Source organism: Amblyomma americanum, chromosome 1 (assembly GCF_052857255.1).
Source record: "Amblyomma americanum isolate KBUSLIRL-KWMA chromosome 1, ASM5285725v1, whole genome shotgun sequence".
Lineage (NCBI taxonomy): Eukaryota > Metazoa > Arthropoda > Arachnida > Ixodida > Ixodidae > Amblyomma > Amblyomma americanum.
In genome coordinates, this window is record NC_135497.1 from 119,568,911 (window position 1) to 119,592,996 (window position 24,086).

At 43.6% G+C, this 24,086-nt stretch overlaps 1 protein-coding gene across 5 annotated transcripts in view; it reads right to left on the reverse strand.

Annotated features, from left to right (window-relative positions):
* Positions 1 to 1,478: 1,478 nt before the first annotated feature.
* LOC144113549 (puratrophin-1-like) overlaps positions 1,479 to 24,086 on the reverse strand; it is a 302,508-nt gene continuing 279,900 nt past the window's right edge. For all 5 annotated transcript variants that reach the window (XM_077646684.1, XM_077646680.1, XM_077646681.1 and 2 more), the window contains 4 exons: positions 22,709 to 22,825; positions 18,867 to 19,082; positions 6,515 to 6,716; positions 1,479 to 3,041 (listed from right to left, as the gene is read on the reverse strand). In XM_077646684.1, the coding sequence (XP_077502810.1) occupies positions 3,035 to 3,041; positions 6,515 to 6,716; positions 18,867 to 19,082; positions 22,709 to 22,825 (542 nt within the window). In that variant the 3' untranslated portion in view covers positions 1,479 to 3,034. The remainder of the gene's footprint in view (positions 3,042 to 6,514; positions 6,717 to 18,866; positions 19,083 to 22,708; positions 22,826 to 24,086) is intronic.

Consider the following 24,086-nt stretch of genomic DNA (forward strand, 5'->3'; position numbering starts at 1 on the left):
TGAGCCCCCCCCCCCCCCGCGAGGCGACACCTCCTCTCTCTCTACCCCAGCGGAGCACATCTGGGGGAGCGAGCGGCGCCATCAGTTGGAACGCGGCGGCGGCGTTGCTAGGCAACGGCGGCTCAAGGTCGTTCGTCGGCCACGGCATACGGCTGAATTGCGCAACGAGCCGAAATGTCTCGCTGGCTGGCGCGGTAAAGCTTTCGCTGTAAAACGCGCTTTATGGTTAGGGACTGCTTCTCTGCATAGTGAGGAGCAGTTAAGTGAAAGTCCGACATCTTGGGAACTCTGAGTGCAAGCCTGTGTAGTGGCTTCCCACATCAGAGTCTGGCAATCACTTGATGGGTCCAGCAACTCCTTACTCAGTCCAGTGCCTGCAGCTATGGTGGTCTGTCTGGCCTCATTACACTGTTCTGTTCCCTTTCCTCTCATGCCCATGGCGCTAAACTACCCTCGATCTAACAGATGTACGCTTGGCGGCCGCGTTTCGATTGGGGGCAAACCACAAAAGGCCCAATGTACTGTGCGATGTCAGTGCATGTTAAAGGTCCCCAGACGGCAGAAATTATTACGTAACCCCCTATGAGAGCGCCTTGCTCTTTCTCTGTTTCCCCCCTGCCTGCACTCCCACCAGACTCGCTTCCCTCACAGAGGGGTTGTGGTGTCCACCTAGAAGTGAGACATGCGCCATTTCCTTTCCTCAAAAAACCACAAATTTCCAACTCTGCACACGTGACAACTACTGAGCCACCCATGCAACTCGGCCAAGACAAGTCATCGAGGAACGAGAAAGAATTTCCCACTACTTTTGAACTTGCCATGATTGGACTAAATGTGTTGCAAATTTTCTTTTGTGCTATGGACAATGCAAATGCATATAGAAGTTTGCAAGTACTGAAAGGTGCTCTTCAGCCTTCACACCAGCAAATTTAAGCCAAGCAACAGTTTTAGGAAGCGAAAGTACCTTTACACTTACTGTTGTTGCGTTAATGATCTTGGTGGCTTTCACTCACAAGTTTTTTCCACACATAAGCTTTCCCCCCACATTTTTTAAGCTTATTAATGAGGCCCTACCTAGTGCAACACTAGAATGAAAATATCAAGAATGTACCGCATGAGAAAGCTCCAATTCCTGACATGGAGGGCTACACTCCGTGACCAAAGTAGTATGAATGGGTAGATGCAGTTTCTAATTCTATTCATATTTCATGCAATTAGTGTAATTAGTTTCTTTGTCTCAAATATGATGCTTATTTTCATGTATCCCCCTGCTGTAATGCCTGCAAAGGCGAAGCAGGTATTAAAAAATCAAATAAATAAAAATAAATAATTAAAAACAGCCCTTTCAAAACTACAGATGCAGAAAAAAGGCAGCAACTTTGCGCAGTATCAAGTATACATTTTCTTGCATCTTTTTCAGGCTCTGCGAAGAGAGAATGAGCTCAGATGCCGATTACAGCAAGACAGAACGATACATAGAAGTGCACTGCACTAATTATTAGGCAAAACATTTATTTTATACAAACCGGAAATAGGTACACAGAACAACTGTGTTAAGATTTACAAAAGAAACACAGCATCACAACACAAATCCAGTAAGGCTCATAACAGAGTTAAATCAATAATGGCACAAGTGAATAAGTGACCAGAAAAAACAATTAAGAAATTTGGAATTTGTGACATTTACAATCAAATTATTTACAAGTTTGAGAAAAGAGCAAATGCTTGAAGCAGCAGTGTTTCAACCTGCTCCTAATATAAGTGTTTTTCTACTGCTAGAAGTATCCCCTATTTTACAATTCTCATCTTGCCTATCACTTGATAGATCGGAAACAGTGGAACATTCTAAGGATATCTCACAGGATTAGCACACTCCCAACTGCAGTGCTCCACTATGCAATTAAATAACATGACAGCTGTAATAATATCAGGCTTAACTAAGCAACCACAATAATAATAAAAATAATAATAGGAATATAAGAGGTATTGTTGTAAGCATGCTACCACATTCACACTTGAATGCAACAGCATGTTACATGTTGCACACTTGGCTTACATGCGCACACTTGCACACACAACACACTCTCACGAGTGCACCCACATGGAGCACTTGGCGAGGAAAACAGACAGGAAGGAACGCAACTGGAGAGGGCAACTTCCAACAGTAACTGAGCATTGGACAGAACAAAGAGAAACAAGCCCAACTGAAATTTGTTCACAGCTTTTTTTTTTCTTTTTTTGTCCTGGCAGTCTCAAATACAGGTAAACATGTGCAGACAGCAGCAGGAGAACCACAGACAATACTGCCATAACATGCAGATGAAAAAAATGGTGCAGGGAGCAAAAGAACGAAAAATGAGAAACTGAAGTAAACAAAGTGGGGAAAAGAGATGCCTCGTTCATTTCCACACTCAGGTAGTTAACAGCACTAGCGCGATCTCTTGAGACAGGCCACTCACCAGGCAGCTCGCTGGAAAGGCTGCTCACCCTTCAAAAGAGCACCCCAGCATCAAGCAATGGCCAGCACAGCCCATCGCGCCCCTCCCTTTCAGAAAAAGAATTTGCAGCGTGGCACAGTGGTGGGAAATTTTGCACCTGCTCCCGTCAGAGGGGTCTTTGTGACATCTCAGGTAAATTTCACAGACTGTGAGGGCAAAGGAGGAGGAAGACCCAGTTTCACAACTCCTATGGCACATTGTACAATGTAAGCTCATGTCTTCCTTGTTCAGGTGACGTGGCAGCATGAAGTTTGATAAAAAAAGAAACATGACCCCTCACAAAGAAATAATAATAAACACGAATAATGGTTGTAGTAATAGAAGACAAGAAGGACCCTGAGGTTTGCTGGTTGTTACAGTGGTGTTCCACTCCACCATATTTTTCTCTTTTTGATTTTCACACGGTTGCTTGCCCCATTTTTCGACTGAAATAAGTTACTTGACAATAATAAAATAATAGGTAGAGAAGCAAGCATCATCGTGTGGTCTGCAATTCAGCACTTTGAAAACCGCTCCTCTTGCTGTGGTTTCAGTAGTCAGGTGCTGCAGAAAAAAAAAAAAAAAGACTCCTGAGTGACTGACCCAAACGAAACAACACTTCATCTTGTGTCAACACCAATGACTTTCAACCCAATAAAAATGACTTCCATCTCATGTCAACACAAATGAGTTTCACCCAATAAAACGATTCAATATACATATATATCCTCGTCAGACACCGCGTACATTATAATGCAAGTTTGTGTTTTGCGGAATTGTGCGATTGGAAGCCAGAAAGCACTCCCTGTGCTCTCCCAAGTAGTCAGCTTTTCAAAAAGTGTGAAACGACACGGGCGCTCTGAGCAGCCTCCTAAGTTGGTGGATATGTCTAAACCAAATTTCTGGCCCTAGCGGCCGAACAACTCCCAAGTCACTCGCGCTTTTTAATGAGATTTCTTGCAATTTTGATTTAAATGCACATTCTGTCATGCATGTATTTAACTAAATATATACCACAAAACGCTGTTGCATGTTTATGTAGGCCCAGAGGCCCGTAGCAGAGATCATGGAGAAATCTCATATGGGACGAACTGTTGGACCTATGGCTGCCAGATTTTGTGTGTACATTCACGAGACCGCCTAGACTTGAGATATGGATCTGGGTTAACGCTGACAGGCTGAACTTTTGCTCGGGTCTGACAAGGATAAACTGTATTTACTCGCATAATGGACCCACTTACAAAATGAACTCGGCCCCCACTTGTGTCCCCGAGAGTTTAATTTCCTTTTTTTTTAAAGCATTAAGTTCCTCAGTTCTGCACCATCTGCAATGTAGACCTTGGCAGTGCACCAAGATGCTGCACAGCTATAACTTATCACGGCCTGTTTATCTTTTGGCGGGATCTCCAGTTCCAAGATGCAGTGCACCCTTGCCAGAAGCACCGGCGGCGGTGACTTGCTCGGCATGCTGCTGCACGCTGGACTGCTGTAGTGCATGCTTACAAAGCTGGCAAGCTGTCAAGCATGCTTTACACTGAAATTCTATGGAAACCAGGACCTTCAGACCGCCAAGCTTATTAGTGCGCTCGAGATCGGAAGCGAAAATGCTTAAACCCCTAACTCATACCATAGCTAACACTTAGACATTCGTGTTACATACCGTAAAAACCCGCGTATAATACGAGGTTTTTTTCCCCCATAATTAGCGTCCTAAATTTCCACCTCGTACCATTTGTGAATCTGAACAAAAATTTTCAAAGTTGCTCGAAGCTTTGGTTTCATTATTGCGGCGTGGCTACAGCTAGGCTTTGCTATTGGTGCGTGGCTACGGATTGGCTTCGTTACTCTCGACAATCGATGTCACGATGTCGTTTCTTTGTTGTTGATCCGTTGGGTGTGCCGGGGGATCGTGGTGTGCCATGTGCCTGTTGAAAACGCACGTGCTCGCATAAGCCACGCTTCGTGAAATGGATGTTTTTTTGGGAGCAAGATGTCAGGGTCTCGAAAACAGGACTACACGGTTGCTTTCAAGCGAAAAGTGATTTTAGCTGCGGAGAACATCGGCAACAGTGCGGCCAGGAGGCAGTTTGGTGTCATCGAAGGAAGCATTTGTGGATGGCGATGACAGAAAGAAACATTTTTCGAGTGCAGCAAAATGCAACAAAGCTTTCATGGCCCGAAGAATGGCACATTCCCAGAAATTGAACTTGGCCTGACGGAGTTTATACGGCAACAGCGAGCCGCTCATCTAGCTGTGAGCGTGCAGCTTATGCAGGCAAAAGCTAGAAAGCATGCAAAAGAAAACGGGATACCGCACTCTGCCTTCAAAGCGAACAAGCACTGGATTCATCGCTACATATGCCGTACTGGCTTTTCACTATGCCAGCGGACCACGATTTCACAGACGCTGCCTGAAGCGTTCGAAGAGCTGCTTGTGAGTTTTCAGCGCCATATTATTTCTTTGCGCATGTCAAAGAACTTTCTGTTAGGCCAAATAGGCAATGCCAATCAGACACCGGTTTACCTGACATGCCATCGACCCTCACTGTGCACGAGAAGGGGTCTAAAAAAGTTAGCGTCCAGTCCACTGGCAACGAGAAGACGCGAGTTACAGTCATGTTATTGTGCACGGCAGATGGCCACAAGCTCCCCCCTTAGATGATCTTCAAGAGGAAAACAATGCCGAAAGGTGAGGAGCTGCCAAAAAATGCCATCGTGAGATGTCATGAGAAAGAGAGGATGAATGAGGATCTAGTCTTGGACTGGGTAGAGTCCATGTGGCGACCTAGTGCACTGTTGTCTCTGCCGTCCATCCTTATGCTCGATGCGTTTCGTTGCCGTTTGGCCGACTCGGTGAAGAGGCTGCTACGTGACTGCGGCACTGAACTTGTGATTCCGGGTGGGATGATCTCACAACTACAGCCATTTGATGTTTGTGTAAACAAACCCTTCAAGGACGCAGACAAGCAGTGCTACGCAGAGTGGATGCCCTCAGGTGAGCCTGCAGTGATGCCAAACGGGCGGCTGAAGCGGGCTTCCCCAGCCACGCTGTGCAAATGGATCGCAAACGCGTGGGCGGCCATCCCAGAAGATCTTGTGCGTCGTTCTTATAAGAAGTGCAGCATCTCGAATGCCCTCGATGGCACTGAAGATGAGTACATTTGAAGATGAGTACATTTGGGATGATTTGTCGGACAAAAAAATGACCGAATAAAACACTGCTGAAGATGAAAGTGATTGAAGTGCGGGATGCGATTTGAATAAATGTCTTCTCTGAGCTTTCGTCACTCGTATTATACGCAAGTAAAACTTTTTTTTCCCACTTCGCGTCTCTAAAACCTCACCTCGTATTATATTCGGGTTCATATTATACGCTGGTTTTTACGGTACTCATAACCGTCCGAGTTTTTTTTTTCCTCACATAAAAAATGCACACTGACCTTTACGGCCAGTGTTCAGCATTTTCGCTTTCTCTCTCCACAACCGGCCAGCACCCTCAACTATCACAAAATTGTCAGATCGTGCCGTGATAACAGCGCATGATAACAGACACATTCTGAAGAGAACGATGGTAAACACTGACGATATGAACGAGGCTGACTGCGCACTTCTGTTGATGGTGGATGAATGGATGGATGGATGGGTGGATGTATATAAAATTTCAACTCTCGCAAAAAAAACCTGTCAAAACTTTTTTTTGTGTAATGAACCCTCTCCCCAAATTGATGTCAACTTTTCTAAAAAAAGTGGGTTCATTATGCGATTAAATACGGCGCTCTTCTGGGTTTGCTATCGGAGAGAAAAATAACTACATTGAATATATACGAGACTGCCCACATGTACTACTACAGGAGCACAAAATCTTTAAATCTGTCACTTAAATAACTGAAGAATGCATACACAATCTGTACAATCGCCAGCTGCAATAGCTTCACACCCTGTCAACCAAAAACTGCTTTTGAGCAATATGTTGCTTCCTAAGCTTAGATACAGCATTGGCAGAAACCACACGCAGTAAAATATACAGCAATGCTTACTCATGCAGTGAAAAGGCTTGGGTATGCAGCGAGGAAGTAACCTCTTCCCCACAGTGGGATCCTTCTTCTGAATGTGTAGCAAGAGAGTCATTGGACAGGAGTGAGTCACTGCGTTCTGCCTTGCGGTGCCTTCGCACAGTCATCAATGATGCATCTGTACTGCAGTCCCCAGCAGTGCTGGCATCCGTGCAGAAGCCACTCTCTGCAAAAAGGAGTGAAAGAAATGGGAATTGCTTTAAGTATGTATAATTTTTTTCTCGATGGATAAAAGCAATCAAATTAGCGACTCACACAAGCACCTAACTTCAGCACAGAACTGGCCAAGAAAATTTTGAGCAATGCAGTTAAAGAAAATCCATGCTCATGAAAGCCGAAAGGCTAGGCCAGGAAGCAGAACTCCGACTGCATGTGCATATTATATCAACCTTTCCACCAAACAAAATCAATTTTCATAAGGGAGTAATTACTCATTGACATCCACACGAGCGCAGCCATACGGCTACAAAGGAAAGCTATACAGCTTTCTCAGAAACTTCATAGTTAAAGAAAAATTCGACCTGGTCCGGGGTTCAAACCCGGGACCACCGCTACACCGGAGCAGTCGCTCTACCAACTGAGCTAACAGGGACGGCAAGCTTATGGTAGGGCGAGAGCGAATTGATCAATAACTCGAAGTGGGAACGGTGTTGGTCAAATGTTTAGGGGAATCCCCCAAGGTAGAGTAGCCATAGTAGGTGGAGACATTTGACCAAAATCAATTTTACCGTCTTATTCCCTGAGCAGTTACATAGGCAAAGATATCAAGGGGTCTACGCACCTGTATTAAAGGTCAATCAAGAACAAATAATTAATTTAATTACCTTTAGAGAGCATCAAATGTGCAGACTTCACCAAAAAGCTTTGTTAAGAGAAGAATCATGAATGCCAGGAGCATATGGCGACTCACCACATATTTTCGAAAGCATACTTAAGGGTCAACAAAGAAAAAGAAAAAATAGTCACACGCACTGCCTAGGGCACAATAGGCTACTGCAAAAACCAGAATATAGGTCGAACTTTTTTTCAAAAAACCATGGCGAAAAGTTGGCCCCCGTCTTATATACCGGTCATTGGCGGAAAAACTATGGAAGTATTGCAACAATGGGTGGCTGAAGTCAACACTACCTTCAGTCAGCACACTATCAGTCGGCCCCCGTCTATATACCGATCATTGGCGGAAAAAATATGGAAGTCTTGCAACAATGGGCGGCTGAAATCAACAGCACCTTATCATCACGGCATGAAGCGAGAGTAAATGCATGTGTACACATGTGCGTATCTTGTTTGTTTTTGCCGCTCTGTGCCGTGACGATAAGGTGCTGACAAACATGCGGGTAGACGGGCGCATGATACTGTTAACAAATTGGCCGGGTGTACATATGACCAGCATTTAAATGAAAATAAATACTGTCACGTGGTGGCTCAGTGGTTAGGGCGCTCGACTACTGATCCGGAGTTCCTGGGTTCGAACCCGACCGCGGCGGCTGCGTTTTTATGGAGGAAAAACGCTAAGGCGCCCGTGTGCTGTGCGATGTCAGTGCACGTTAAAGATCCCCAGGTGGTCGAAATTATTCCGGAGCCCTCCACTACGGCACCTCTCTCTTCCTTTCTTCTTTCACTCCCTCCTTTGTCCCTTCCCTTACGGCGCGGTTCAGGTGTCCAACGATATATGAGACAGATACTGCGCCATTTCCTTTCCCTCCAAAACCAATTATTATTATTATCACCATTGTGCAACCTGTTGGTCACATTTGTTTCAAGGTAAGGGTGTCTTTCGGTACTATTTCCATTGAGAAATATTTTTCATTTTTAGCATTGGTTAGTTCAGTACTATTTACATTGAGAAATATTTTTTTCATTTTTAGAATTGGTTAGTTGGGAGGTTGACCTACAATCCGGTCCGACCTATAGTCCTGTTTATACAGTACTTCTCAACACAGCAGGTGATGGCCATTTTGGGATGAGAATGAGCAAGATACAAAAATATTTAGAGTATAATAAAATTAATATATTGAGGCTTACCGCCGCATTCATAAATGCACCTCAAATCGAACTTCTAAGCCAAGCAGCCCAAGAGGCCTGTTACCAGTTTCAGAAGCCATCCTCGACTCAAGTCACTCCTCGAATGAAAGAAAAACTTGATTTCCTCAAGAATCTCGAGAAAGCACCAATGCTACCTTAAGGAGGGGGGACCCTGCTCTTTAAAAATAAAATTATTGAAGTCACAATTAGCAATTTGCAGGGAAGATGTACTTTTGTGTGCTGATTCAAAATATACGATTATATGTAATGTAAATATGTAATGAAATTTGTAATTTAATTTCATGTAATGAAAGTACCTGTGCACTTATATAATATGCTATGTACCCTTTCAGAGAGTTAAGAAATTTTGCTGCAAGGAACTTGCTTAAACATGACATTACCTGTGCCATCAAGGAATGCAATAAGGGTAAAATTATTATCATGCCTATCATAGAACTTGACTTATGGGGTTTTTAGGTTGCCACTTCAGAAACAGGGACACCAACTTACTTTTCTTCCCATTTCTGAAGAGGCCACTTCAAAACCCCTATGATAGGCAGGATGAAAGTTTTACCCTTACTGCATTCCCTGATATCAAGACAAATCAATGGCATGCATTTCCAGAAAGTTCTCTGCACCAAATTCCTTAAATGCTCTCTCCAGAAAACTTGCACAACATATTGCATAAGTGCATAGGAACATGTTTTATATAAAATTAGTTGACATACTAAGAATCAGCACTCAAAAATACGGTTCCTGAAGACTGAATAATCGTGACTTCATTAACTTTTTTTTTTCAAAGACCAGGGTCCCCCTTAAGGGCTGCTCGGCGGCCAGTTTGCTTGTAAGCATGGCGGATCTTTCGCTCGCCATATGGACCTCGTTATACCCATAGACGAAGCTTTTCACAAAACTGCATATGATGTGGATGCAGAAAAGTGCACCGTAACATCGGCCCAGCTTGTTAGTTCAGGGCCATGCGTTGCAATATGCTGCATAGGACATCACAAGTTTTCATCACTCGCCCCGCTCGCTGCTCCCTGCCATGAGCAAGAAATTTTACGCAAATCCCAAATAGACATTTTTTCACACCATTCCAGGATGCCCTACATCACTGTCCAGCGTAGATCGTCACCGGCAGCGAATGCTGCCAGGTGCAAACACATTTCTGGCTGTTTTTCAGTGCTGCTTTGTTTATTTAGCCCACAAAACATGTTCTACTAGGCTGTGAATGTCAAGATGAATGTGACGGTTGTTCAGAAGGCTCATTGTGACAAAATGTGAATGCTACGTGTTCTACCATGCAGCTTTCAGGCCAACTTTTCGCCTTAATCTTGTACCCATGCGCCATTCACACTTCCTCAAGGTGTGGTGGAGGGAGGTTTCTCAAACGGCGTTCATTCATGAATCCCAACCGACACTCAAGTGGAGGAGCAAATGTTTTCTCCATTCGATGGGGTGAAGTTGGAACGTCAAGTTGAGGCACGTTTGTGAATTCGGCCATTGGTCATTTACTTAAGGATTGAACAGAATGGTATGGCATGTGGGATTTAATGCCCCAAAACAGCACACTGGCTATGAGAGATGCTGTAGAAAAAATGCGAAGTAGAAATGGTAAGATCATGAGAAAAAAAGCCCCAAGTGGTATCACCACAAGTAGCTGGTGTGCTTTCAGTTTCAGCCTACACATGCTCCTTGTCATTTTTATTCACCATCAACTTGCTTCAAAACCTGTGCCAAAGCATCCATAAGACAGCTGGCAAACATATCGAACAGCAAAGAGTACTATCGCTTAGCAACAGGGGAAATTAGCATGAGCTTAGCTATGTTAACTTTTGAAATTCGCGAGCACTTATTAGGACCAAGCTGCAACCTACAAGACTTGCTCAAAATAAAATTGTTCGGCTGGTTGGTATCTCATGCTTCTAATTCCACAGCGCAAAAAATGGACAAGGACGACAGAGGGACGCCACAAAGCGCTGACTACAACAAAGTTTATTCCCATGTGCTGCACCTACATATATACAGTTTAGCATGCAGGCAAAGCAAAAAAAAACACAAAAAGTGACGCTATCTCCAGCTGCAGCAGCAACCCACACGTGGCACATGCATAAGGCCCGCATACGACGCATATGGCCAGTCTCTGTAGTTCTTTTTTTTTTTTGCGGGCCGGGCCTTATGCATGCGCCATGTGTGGGTTGCTGCTGCAGCCGGAGATAGCATCACTTTTTGTGTACCTTTTGCTTCGCGTGCACGCTGAACTGTATATATGTAGGCACAGCGCATGGCAATAAACTTGGTTGTAGCCGGCCCTTTGTGGTGTTCCTCTGTCGTCCTTGTCAATTTTTTTAAGCGAAAGCTTCACTACGCTAGGTTTTCAAGAGGGCAACGTCACTGCAGTCACATGACAGGTGTCAAGCGGCAGGTGATGTGACCTACTGACGTCATCACAATCTGCCTACCGTGGTAGGTGCCAACTGCCCCATCGGGCATTTCCTCGACGCTTTACAGACAATCCGTTCAGCAGTGTGTGTGGCATTCGTGAATGTAGCCATGAAAAGGAAGCTTTCACTTCCCACCAGGGTTAACCAATGTTTAAACCACAGCTAATTTTTGCGCTGAGGACTTGGAATAAACCTAGAAGACATTGTGTACAGTAAAGCCTCGCTAAGTACCATAGTTAGTTTAAAAATAAGAAGAAAAAAAACAGATAAACAGAGTTCCAAGATAAGGAAAATACAGTCAATTCCTGGGCACTCAAACTCAAAGGGGACCAAAGATTTGCTGCAATCAGCTGGAGTTTGAATCAAGGGGAACATTTTTTATACGCTTGATGCTGACAGGACCAAAGCATCAGTTCTAAAGAACCAGACGCTCAAACTGAGGTTAAATCAGAGAGCCCAATGTACCAGAATTTTCAGTGTACAGAGGTACTGAATATGCATTGCAAAAATTAAGCTATCTCAAAAAAAAATGATGGACTTCCACCCATCAAATTAAAAATGCAAGGGAAATCGTACCCCATGAGTCAAATCAGGGACCAAGCCTCTGACCCAGAAGCGCTGGGGCCCCCAAGAAGTTTGGGGCATTGAAATGCACATGTGCATAGCGTAAGGCACGTCTTGTGTCTTGTGTAAACATTAGCGATGAATGCTATTGAAAAGATTTAGAATAGGGGTTTTCTTTACCCAGTGGCACCAGGCATGGGTTCAGTGACTCCAGCATCATTATGGCCAAGAAGAAAATTGCTAAGAAATAAAAAAAAACATATGAAAATGTTTCGTTTCATATGTCTGATTACTTTTCTGCAGCACTAAAGTCATATATATAATACACAAATGCAACATCCAAGGAATGCTTGCGACCTTTCTTTTGGATTGTTGGCCACTTGCAGCACCATCTCAGCCAAAACATGCAGTGGTTACTGTCGCAATGTAGTTATAGTCACCGACCGATTTTTCGACTCCAAGGGACCCAGAAAATGGTCCAAATAATCGAACAATCCGAAAAATCCGTGAAGTACAAAAAAACCACTTTATTGAGATGAAATCAGCTTTAAAATGTCACTGATTTTACCTCGCGACAAATTTCTCTTACTGGCGACGATTTGTGACTGTATTTGCACCAAAGTTGTGCTTTCACTGTACATGCTAGACAGCAAGGTCACCGCACTTAGTTGGAATACTTCCCACGCTTCTTTGATGGACCCAGCGGGGCCATGTTGTCCACAACCCGAGTGTGCATCACACCGCTCGTTAAACACACGCAAAAATAAGGCACTTTTCGTTCAAAGCGGCAGAACCGCCGAACGCAATCACAAAACAGCGAACGGATGTAACTTCGTGAAGACTGAGCGCCACTCAGTCGGCGCGGTCAGAGGAACCCAAGTGACGAAATGGCGAATGGAAGACGTATGAGACCCACCGCGATGGCTCAATGGTTAGGGCACTCGGCTACTGATCCGAAGTACCCGGGTTGGATCACGACCGCGGTGGCCACGTTTCGATGGAGGCGAAACGCTAAGGCGCCCGTGTGTTGTGCGATGTCAGTGCACGTTAAGATCCCCAGAAGGTCGAAATTATTTCGGAGCACTCCATTACGGCACCTTTCTTTCTTCCTCCTCTCAGTCCCTCCTTTATTCCTTCCCGCCGAGATGCGAGATAGCTCCTGCACAATTTCCTTCCCCCAACAACCAATTTTCAACGTATGGGACAAGCAATAACTGCCCATGACAACGTCGGCGACAAAAGCAAGTTGACGGCGATGACAATCCGGCTGCCACCTCGAAGTGTCAGAGATCGCAGGGACCTCTACTGGCAACAATGAGGTACCGAAAGTATGCTAAGCCAATCCAACTGCAGCGTAAATCCACCTCAATCCAAGATGGCACCTTTTGCGCCGGCGAAAAGCCGATAAGATGGCAGATTTTGGCCTGCAGGCGACTGAAATTAGTCTGAAAAATTGAACTTTTGGACTTTTGAAGTCCGAAATATGCGTTGCGAATATGTATGTGCTTTTATGGGGTGACTGACGGCGCCTCATCGAGGTCCGAAATATCCTACAAGTTCGAATTACTGGAGTCCGAATTACCCGTCGGCTACTATTTCCACTGGGAATCTGCTGGTTTGTGCTGGTATCTGCTGGTTTCAATTGGTCCCCACAGGAACCTTGCTGGTTTTGTACTGTGCCAGCTGGTCCCAGCAACACAGCTTGCCAGTCTTCTACTCGGCCAACTGCTCCCAGCAAGAACTTTGACGGTTTTCTAGAGGACCAATTGGTTCCAGCAGAAACCAGCTGGTCTTAACTATAGAGCTTGTTGGTTCCAACTGAGATCTTTTTGCTGTTCAATTTGGAGAACTTATGCTATCATTTGAATAGTAATGATGGTTTTTAACTAACAGAAATTTTCAGCTAGATCTCTTGGGTTGTACCTGCTATAAATTGAATAAAGAGCACCAAAATTTGATTACAAAACTTTGCTCCTTTACCATTCCTCAATGACACCTCTAGTACACCCTTAACGGAGGGCATATATAAGCAATGAACCCATGTTATTAGTTCGAACATGAGTGTATGAGTTCTACATGCAAGTTGTGTGTGTTAATGTAGTTATTGCTTGTTGCTGCGAATGGGGTTTAAAGCTGTAAGTGTGCTCTCACTATAGGCAATCTGCGTGGCCCTGCAGGGTGACTGACATATTAGTGTAGGTCACGAGCACTCTCCTCAATTGTTTGTGTGCACTTAGCATTATAGAAACTTACTTTAGCACTTGACTGTAACATTTCAGAAAGGTAGAAAACAAAAGGTATTGATATGAATTGTTTACCGAAGCAGAGAGAAAAGTTATTTTAATGTTTCAGCGCTACCAAGGCAAGCACCTACAAGTTCCAGCACCTGTTGGTCCCAACTGCTGCCGGTCCCAACTTTTGTTGAGAATCAGCTAAAATCCCAGCTGTGTTGGAACCAGCAGATTCCCAACTGAAAATTTTCACCTGGGCACAAATAAAAATTACTGCATAAATAAATAAAAATTTAGCGGAAAGCAAATTCTTTGAGATTCCTTTTTGTACCAAAATCGTTAACCTTTTTGAACATCTCACGCTTTCTAATGTCAAATGATGCATACTCAGTAAGCCTAGCAGCTCTGTAAATTCGGATGCAATCTGATAACTTGGCGCGTTTCATCGCTAAAATTTTGTGGTGCAGGCATCTTCAGAGAAAGCGAAAGCTTCGTGCGCCTTTCGTTTGTTGTGAACTTGCGACACAGTTAGCAACAATGACAATATGGTGGTGAAGCGAGAGGCCCTGCTTCGACAGGCGTCGCCATGTTGCCCAAATGTATAGTGCAGTTGGGATGCATGCTGTTTTGGCAAAATAGCATTCGCCACTAATGTTAACCCCACAGCAGTGCCTTCTATATTAGCGTATATTAGTGCCCAGAAATTCGCCCTTGAAGCAACATCGCGCCATCATGGTTGGTGGCCGCAGGGGAGCACCACGTAAACGGTTGATTCTTTTTGCAAATGTGACCAGCGTGTGCTTTCAGGCAGGCAACTGTGGTGCACAAAATGTCTTGTTTTTGCTTTTCTCTCTGCAAGTAGGATGAAAAGAAGAAAACTGCAGGGCACTTTGACGAAGTGCAACGTCGGCTTGCGAGAAAATGGCTTGCTGTGATTCCATGAACGCGACAATGAACGATGCATCGGGCTGTAGTTGACACTCCGAAGAAGAACATTTTATTGAAGGGAAAAGTCGACAACTGAGAAAAGGTGCTGTACCCTCCGTTTTCAATGGTCGCCCTCAGTACTTGCCGCCGAAGGTAACACAAGAGCAAAGCATGGCAAGCATAATTAGCATGATCCTGTTCTAAAGAGGTGATGGACATTTCCGCAGTAATGTAAGGTCTATCTTGAGCAATGCTCCACCTTGAACTTGCTGCCCTCTGCAGACTTTATAAACCTATGTCGTTGCCTGAAAAACTGAATTTGCCGATGAAAGATTGAAAGAGAATACAACTCTTCGGAAACCACTCAATGTAAGTGGACCATGCAGTTCCAGCTTTCCGTGCCTCAAAAGTACTGAACTGCAAAGAACATCATGACAAGATGTGCTGACTAAATGTGATGAAGCTATAGCTGCGTGCTACTTGAGACCTGGCAAACTGCGCATTCAGCATCCCTGACAGACAGGATGCATATTGGTACTAATTGCCAAGAACCCACTCTCCAGAAAGCATCCAGCTGAAGCTCGGAATGCAAATGATTTTCTTACGCATTCACTTTTTCGATCCCAATGGAAGCGTCACAAGGTATGCAGTACACCCATTCTATACATTGAATCACAGTGCAGCAGCAGGGTCTCCAGGGCTTTTTTGCTGAGCTTGCAGCATGCTGGCAACTCCCAACTTTCTACATGTAACAGGCAAAGGCGTGCTAGTTGGGCATAGCATCTAGTTTTCAGCCCATTTTGGTGCGGCAAGTGGGACAACAAATTTTAGTTCGGGCCTGGCTTTGCACACAAATACAAATGCGGCTTTGCATGCACACAATACGGGCAAGCGCGCGGTGGAGAACCACTGCGGCGGCGCCTTGTACTAGCACTGACCGTAGCGCTCTATTTCTTTTCTTTTGCCAGGCACTGAAAGAATATAGGAGCCGCTGCCCCAGACACAAGGCGTGCCTTGCATTCTGCGCATGCACATTTCGACACCCCCAATTTCCTGGGAGCCCCAAGACTTAGGGCCCCCTATTCTAAATGTATATTTTGCCATAACTGCGTGCGCCCTAATGAGACTATGTTCAGGCAACATGGTGGTGCCAATCGAAGCAGGGCCTCCCACTTCACCACCGATACACCATTGCTGCTACACAGTGTCTGATATTCACACAAAAAAAAAAAAGCGTACAAGGCTTTCCCTTTGCATGCAGATGACCATACCAAAAAATTTCAGTGATGAGACGCGCAAAATTTTCAGATTGCTTCCGGATTTGCAGAGTTGCTAGGCTTAGTGAGTTCATGCTGTTTGACTTCAGAAGGCATGGGAGGCTCAAAGAGGGGCCGCATTCAGAGTTTGTGTCATAATAAAAAGCGTCATAATCTCCCGCAGCAGCCACACCTGATTGGTCAAAAAAACGGAAGCAGATGTCGGTTCGGTTGTGACTGTGAGCAGCGGCAGGATGTCACTGCATTGCGGTTGCCGCAGCGAAACGTCCAGCGGCACTATTGCTCTTTGCTGAGAAAAAGAACGCGACCATTGCGACAGAAGAAACATTCAGCCACAAGTTTGGTTGCACATCGAATTCCACTGTAAAGGAGTAATATCAAAGCTGCTCTATTTACCCAACTGACTTCAGCAAATACAGTTAATATAGTTCAGGCAGTCTTTTCTGCACCATAAAGGCCGGAGGTGTACTTAAAGAAGAAAATATTGTACACAACCACGCATGGCTTTTCAGTGACAGAAGGCAGCCTCTACAGCTGTCGATCGCCGATGGTAAATAAAAGGCAGCTATCTTGTTAGCACAACATGGCGTTTTACATTTATCTTGAGGAAAAGGGAACAGAGAGGAAAATTTGCAGCATGCACTCACTCGCTGCACAATGCGCGCTTCGTGCCGGGCTGAACCAAGACGTCATGACGACTTTCAGTCTGCAACATCGCTGAATGTAAATTGGTGCTGTGATTGGACAATTGTGCAGACGGTAATTTACGTCTTTTCTTCATTTTATGCAGGCAATGCAAATAAATAAAAGGGATGAGCTAAAAAAATCTTCTTACTGTGTTTCTCTTGATATATGCGTTGGGAGACTTGGCGGACGAAGTTTTCATAGGTTCGCCATGGTACGAAGCGCATGCATGCCCCTGACGCCTTAAAACTAACTTTCAAGCTAACTCTCAAGCTCAATGATGCTGCCACACCACCGCGGCTATTGAGAACCGTAAAGGACACCAAAAAACCACCTCTGGCATGTCAAACACTTCGGTGTAGCAGCACATCGCTGGCGACTGACCATCCGTGCATGTGAGTAGTTTCACGCTGGCAGACATTACACATGATCATGACGCAGGACACTTCAAATGCTAATAGAGAGCTCTAGAATAGGAAATGCGCGTTTGTGTGCAGTAAACGCAAGTATTTTGCGGGTCATTCTACTTTATGTTACATCAGTCAACATACGCAGATGAGATAACTCTGTGATAGGAGCGCCATCCAGTTTGAATGAAGAGAACAATTTCTGCAACAAACCGGTGGTGCTCGTTAGGCCTAGGAGCTACGGAATCGCCCAACGAAATAAAAAACAGGCTGAATTTATCGTCCATCCAAATTGTTATAGACAAGACAAGACTAAGCGAAAGTCCCGTATCCAGTTTATAGCCAGTTCACGGGCCAAAAAACGCAGTAACATCGACGAGTTCACTTCGAAGCGAGAGGCTCCACTTCAGAGCGCGCCGCCATGTTGGCTGTCGAGCATCTGCTGTGTACGCTATGTGTTTGACGTCACCGTTCGGTTTCTTCAACCCTTTTCACTGCATCCGAACCACCACATCCGCTTCCGGCATTTCGACCAATCAGGTGTGCCCGCTGCGGCAGATTACGACGCTTTTCATTATGACACAAACACAGAATATGTACCCAGGTTAACAATTTTGCTTCAAAAAAAGGTCTCATTTATATGCACGCAACAAAACAAAATAATTACATCTGCGAGTGTTACCATTACAAGTTCTGCAGAGAGGGTGCTGCATGTGGCAAACAATAAAAAAAAGGTTAAAAGCATTCCTTGTAGATTGTGTTTGTTTCGCTTATTGTATGCAAATTCGGTGCTGCAAAAAAGTAATCTAATACATAAAACAAAAACATTTTCATATGTTTACTTTTATTTTCAGCATTTCTCTTCTAAGAAGTAATGGCACTGCAGTCAACGAATCCAAGCCTGGCGCCACTACATACAAAAAAAACCTACTCTAAAAATCACCTGTGTATGCATCCACATTGTTGGGGCCCGCTATTTTCTTGGAGCCCCCCTAGAACTAATACTTGAAACTTAAGCATGTTTACGTTTAGTTATTTACTTGCGTTCATCAACAGACAGAGCATGCAGAATGAACCTGTTTTGGGTTCCATTTCTCCTGAAAAAAAAAGTGCTCATTACAGCAAGGTTAATTACCAATTTCTTGATGGTATGGCATGAATTATCACTGCAAGACATAAATGCATGCTTAAAGGAGTATAGACACCTAATTTTGGTGGCATGTTTTCTTCTCTAGATGCAAAAGACACTACTACCCATGAATCACCATGTGATATTCGCCTAAGACCACAAAATAATTTATAATCGAATTTTTTCTGTCATACTGTTTCGGTTTCGGTTTAAACAGCTGAACGATGGCTGTGACGTCTAAGAGTGCTTTTATGTCACATGAGGCATGGAAAAACGTCGATACAATCGCTGCTTTGTTGTTTTTATTCATTACAATGCTGAAGGCAGCCTTCCTCAAGAGCCAAAATGACAACGACTGTGGAAGCAGCGATTAAATTGCAGTTGTCTCACGTGACCCGTAAGCACACGATGACGTCACAGTCCTCATTCAGCTGTTGAAACTGAAACCAAAGCACCCCGAGAAATTCGGTTATAAACTATTTAGCGGTCACAGGAGATAGCTAGGTGGTAATCCATGTATAATAATGCCTTATACATCCTTACAAACAAAACACGCACCCAAAAGTTAGGTATACATACTCCTTTAATGAACTTGATGTACAGTTTCACTATCACAATCACGACTCACCTGTGGAGCAATGGGACTGGTGGGTAAGTGACCGCTGCAAGGGTCGGGGGCTGTCACCAGCCTCAAAGCCCAGGTTTAGGGCACAGTGCAGGGAGCCTTGGCTTGAGGAGGACGATGATGAAGAGCTCACAGAAATGATGGAATGGGGTCGCTTGCTGGCTCCACTCTCCCGGCCCAGCTCCAGGATTCCCAATGGGCTGCACAGCCGTGGGGCAGCTGCAAAAGCAACAAAATCAAATGCGCTTAAGGTCAATGAAAAACCAGCAACGCTTCCCCTCTTCACCAGTTCCCTGAAACAACTTCGGTCAATTTTTTAATGAACTTTACTTAAAGCTCATGAATGTTTCCAGTACCCCATCCTACGCACTCTTTACTTTTCCTTTATTCAAAGTCACCTCAGTTACTGCATTGAGTCATGGGGAAACACCTTTACTACTTACCTGCCTGTATTCTCTCTACAAAAGCGCACATTAATTATATCCTTTTCAAGGACCTCTCAAAGTAGCATGTACTTGTACAATTCTCTTCATGTTCTGCCACTAAATGCACTGTACGAATTCAAAATTGCTCAGATTATTCATAGAATCATAGCAACTAAAGATCCACTTCCCATCACTTTGTTCAAAGTTCCATTACTAAACACAAGAGCTGCCACAAATTAAAATTTTAATCTACCTCCATGTCAGAATCTGTACGGGAAAAGGCTCTTAGAATTTAACGGCGCTCTTATTTGGAATTCTTTGCTACTAAACATAAAACAAGCCCCTAATTTTACTCCTGCTTTAAAGAGGTTCTTTTTTTCAGAAATATTGTGAATAAGTGACTCCATATTCATTTTTGTATAAACTATGCATGTTATGAGTTATTGTGTTATGAATTGCATTTCTTGTTTCATTTGTTCACGTGCTGCATTTATTTACTAGCCAGTGGCTATGGATCCATCAATGTTTGTTTGTATTTCGCAAGATATGTAATAATGAATGAATGAATGAATGAATGAATGAATGAATGAATGAATGAATGAATGAATGAATGAAGGAATGAATGAATGAAACGTGTGAGTGTGTTCAAACTTCTAAAGCTGCCAATGTTGTTGTTTTTTTCGGCATTCTTTGAACTTTGGCCTGAAAAAGGCTGCGCAGACAATGCAGCCAAACTCCGAAGCCGCTTCTGTGTCTAAAATATCAAACGAAAACTACAAGGTGCACAAAAAAATGCAAGCAAAGAAATGAGATGTAAGCAAGCTGCACCCATGCAAATTCTTTACAAAGTCAAGAGGCAAAAGAAACAGCTTCGCATATATAAATGAAAAAAAAAAAGTGCGGCTGTTTTACACTCACTATGGCATGGATGTCACCTTGACATTGGAAGTTCAGTGGTAGCAACGTTGAGCTCCTTACACAATGCTCAATTTCAACTAAAATGATAAAAACGCTTAGTTTTATAGTTTCTAACAATTCCATTAATAAATGTGCCGTTACAGGTAAGGTATTCTGCAGTAGGGCAATAAACTGTAAGGGCAAAGATGCACTGAAAACAACTAGAAAGTAATGCAGTGCAGGAGCCAAAACCACGTTCTTGAAAAGGAACCAGGGTAGTGTGGGAGAATACAATGGGCACTGTGCACCAATTACATAAGATACTATGAACACAGTCTGGCAAATGTAGTCACTGTAGTTCTGGCTAGGCTTATTAAGGCATGGAGGACACTGTATAAGCTTTCGGATTCAGTTTTCAAGCAGGGTACGATAGCACAATTTTTGAACAAAAAAAAAATCATGCAGGCACGTTCATGAACAAATTAACTTAAAACAGGGCAATACAAATGAAAAGAAAAAGTAAAGAGCATGGCCAACGCAGCTTCAACAATACCAGCTCGTTTGCCATTTTGGCTGAACCGCCCTATTTTGTATATACTCATTGATGTGGCCCTGGAATGCTTTGGCTGTTCACCACTTTGCTGGTAGAAATTGTTTACACACTCTTCTCGCAGAAGAAGCACTGCTTGAAGCACAACGTTTCTTTTTATAATCCAGTACATCCCAGAAGCTACCAAACACTTCACTTCTTATTTCACCACTTCACTTCTGCACCAGAGAATGCTTGCAGTTAATAGCCAAGGGACTTTTACATGCCAAAGCAACACTGTGGACTATGAGGCCCGCCAGTGTGAAGGAATCCGGATTAATTTCAACCACCTGGCGTTCTTTAACTTTTGGCATTTTAGCCTCCATTGAAATGTGACCCTACAGCCATGACTGAACCCACACACTCATGTTCAGCAGCCAAATGCCAAAGCCATTCAGCCATAGCAGCAGGTCAAGAGAAATGGCAAAATATCCTATTCAAATACTATTACAAGCCAGGATGCCACAATTACAGCAGCCCACAGCCCACATACTCCCAGAAAATCTGTTCAACGGTCCCCATGCCATTATAATGTAATCAATAAGTAACAAATGTCACCATGCAAATATTTTTCAAGTTTCAGCACTATCGAAACCCAGCCAAGATGAGCGGGAACTGAACTCCAATACTTATTGTGTTTGACAAAATAGCTTTGCCACACTCCCAAAAAAACTCGCAAAGACAACAAAGGTGCTAACGTGGAAAAGAAAATAACATCAAGCACACAGGCTCTTCATATCCAGCATTATTGAAATCCCATGAAATCAATGTTTTCATGTCTTAAGGAAGGAAAGACGAGGGTATGGTGGAATGCTGCACTGCAAAAGCTCCAATATTTACTCCTCTGCAGAACTACTAATTCCACTTGTTCATGCTAAGCCATAGAAACAAACGTTGGTCTGGTTTTATTACCAACATTTAGTTACCTACTTCTGCTTTTCACCAATACCAACAACTCTGAACAGCTAACTAGTACATAGTCTTTTACAGCTCACCACAAACAAAGATGAAAGAAAGCAACACATGGGACAAGTACTTTCATCGTTGTCTGTAGTGCATTATGGAAAACCATACATGGCAAACCAACAAATACCAGCATTTAAATTTAACTGAAGTAGCTGCACCTGTAAAGTGCACTATGAATATTGTTCCCCTTTGCTTCGTTGCTACTCTGCTAAACAGTGTACCTCACAAAGAAGCACAAAATAAGGCAGCATATGCTGCTGACCACTGCATTTATGCGACTGAGCCATTTAGACAAACAAGAGAAGCAAAAAGGAAAATGCACAGGCAACCATACGATGTAATGCGACACATCTGTGTCTGCAGCACTGGTTGAATTTTTGGATTTTACATTGATTGTCTTCTCATTGTGTCTTTGAATTTGATTTTGCTGCAGGCTTCTCAAGGGTGAAGGTGGGTGGGTAGTAGATGGAGACTCGTAGGTGGGAGTTGCATTTTCTCTGGTGGGTGCCCATGGTACAGATGCCCACAAAAGGCTTTGGAGCGCCGAAATCACAAAAAGTTTTAATTTTCTCACTACATAGAGGCATAGCCAGGCATTAAGAAGTGCATCGTGCTATTTGCGGAGGAAAGAACGGAGTTCATCCGTCAATTCAAGGATGCATGCTGAAACTGCTCAGAAATTATGTCTTGTAGTAATTTTCGTGTTCCAAAAACTTTTGTGGGCACCTCTACATCGAGAGGATGCCTGGAAGGTGCCCTGCTCCAATATTCGCAGGGGCGCTGAAATGAAAGTTGCATGCACGTATGCAAGCACGCTGAGAGAGAGTGAGACTACAGCTATTTCACCAAAAGAGGATTGTAAAAAAGTACCATTTCATACGGGAACACGAAACACACCCGTCATGAAACACACCTGAAATGACCAAAATGCAGTTCACTAGCATGTCGGGTATAGAATGTTAACATACTTCGGCTAAGCTGTTGGAAGGTGATGGAGCGGTCATTGATTTGGTCACTGCTGGGACGAATATCAAGGCAAGGTTTGTTTCCAATACCCATGGACGACATCTCTGCAAGGCGCATCTCTGGAAGTAAACAGTCAATACAGTCAACTGCTGTCCATGCACAGAAACTATGAAAGAACTGATTGTGATCATGACTGCAACCATATGTGCCAGCCGAGCATTGTTTTCTTTTCCGCTTCAAATACCACCTTTTGTAGACCAACTGAAGTATCTTTAACCTTTCACATTTAACTGGTAATGCTTTAACATGGTAGTAAACACCTTAAGCATTAGATTATAGTAACCTTTGATGGAACAGGGCAAATTCATACTAAAAGTTGAACTGCAGAGGTAGAAATTTTGCACATGATGTGTGCCATAAACACAAAAATAGGTATGAAACAGTACAAGCATATTGCAGTTTATCTTTCAAGTGCCAATATATACATACTGAAGGTAGCGAGATTTTTTTTTAATTTCAGGCCTGAACAGAAACCTTCATTTGGATTCGAATATTTAATAAGCAAGGTCTGAATATGCATGTACGAGCTGAAATAGCTCAAACCAAACATCTGTGCTCAGTATTTTAACCTACAGCATGAGACCTTGTAACCTGGTGCCGAATTACAGAACAATCAAACCACAAACATGTCAAAAACAGGTCCATCAGCCCCGCTCCTACTGGTCTATATGTTCGCCAGTTCATGTTGACCAATAGGAGCAGGGCTTTGCGAGTTTTGCAGCTGTTTTGAGATTGTGATTGTTCCATAATATGGCTCCTGTATAAAAGCAAATCCTTTCAAAACAGTTTTTGTGGAGCAATAGCAGGTAGCCCTGTATGGTATAAATTCAGACACACAGTAAGTCACAACCTCTGTATGCTGTCAAGGAACCACGTAACATTTTTTACACACTTTCTTCTGGGTGCTTAATTTTTTTGCTACATAAAACAGACATTCTCAATGGGTACTTCCTTTCAGAGCAGTGAAAAAGAAGCTCAGTAAATTTTTAGCTGTCAGCAAGGCCAAGGTAGCATCACAAATTCAATACAGTCGAGCCCGCTTATAACGAACATGAGCGTCACGCGGCGTCTGTTCGTTATATCCCGAAGTTCGTAGTAAGTGGACCACAGCTTTAAAGATACACAAAATTTATTTCTTTGCGAAAAAGTCCGTGATCGACGTCTGTTTTTGCAGCGCAGATGCGATGAGCGCGGTTTCCAGTTTATTTAAAGAAGAAGCGTGCTCTTCGCCGAGGCCCTTGACATAGACAAGCTGTCTGAGGCTCTCTATATAGCCCATTGCTACAGGCGTGCTTATGGGTGCTGGCTCCGAAGTTTCAT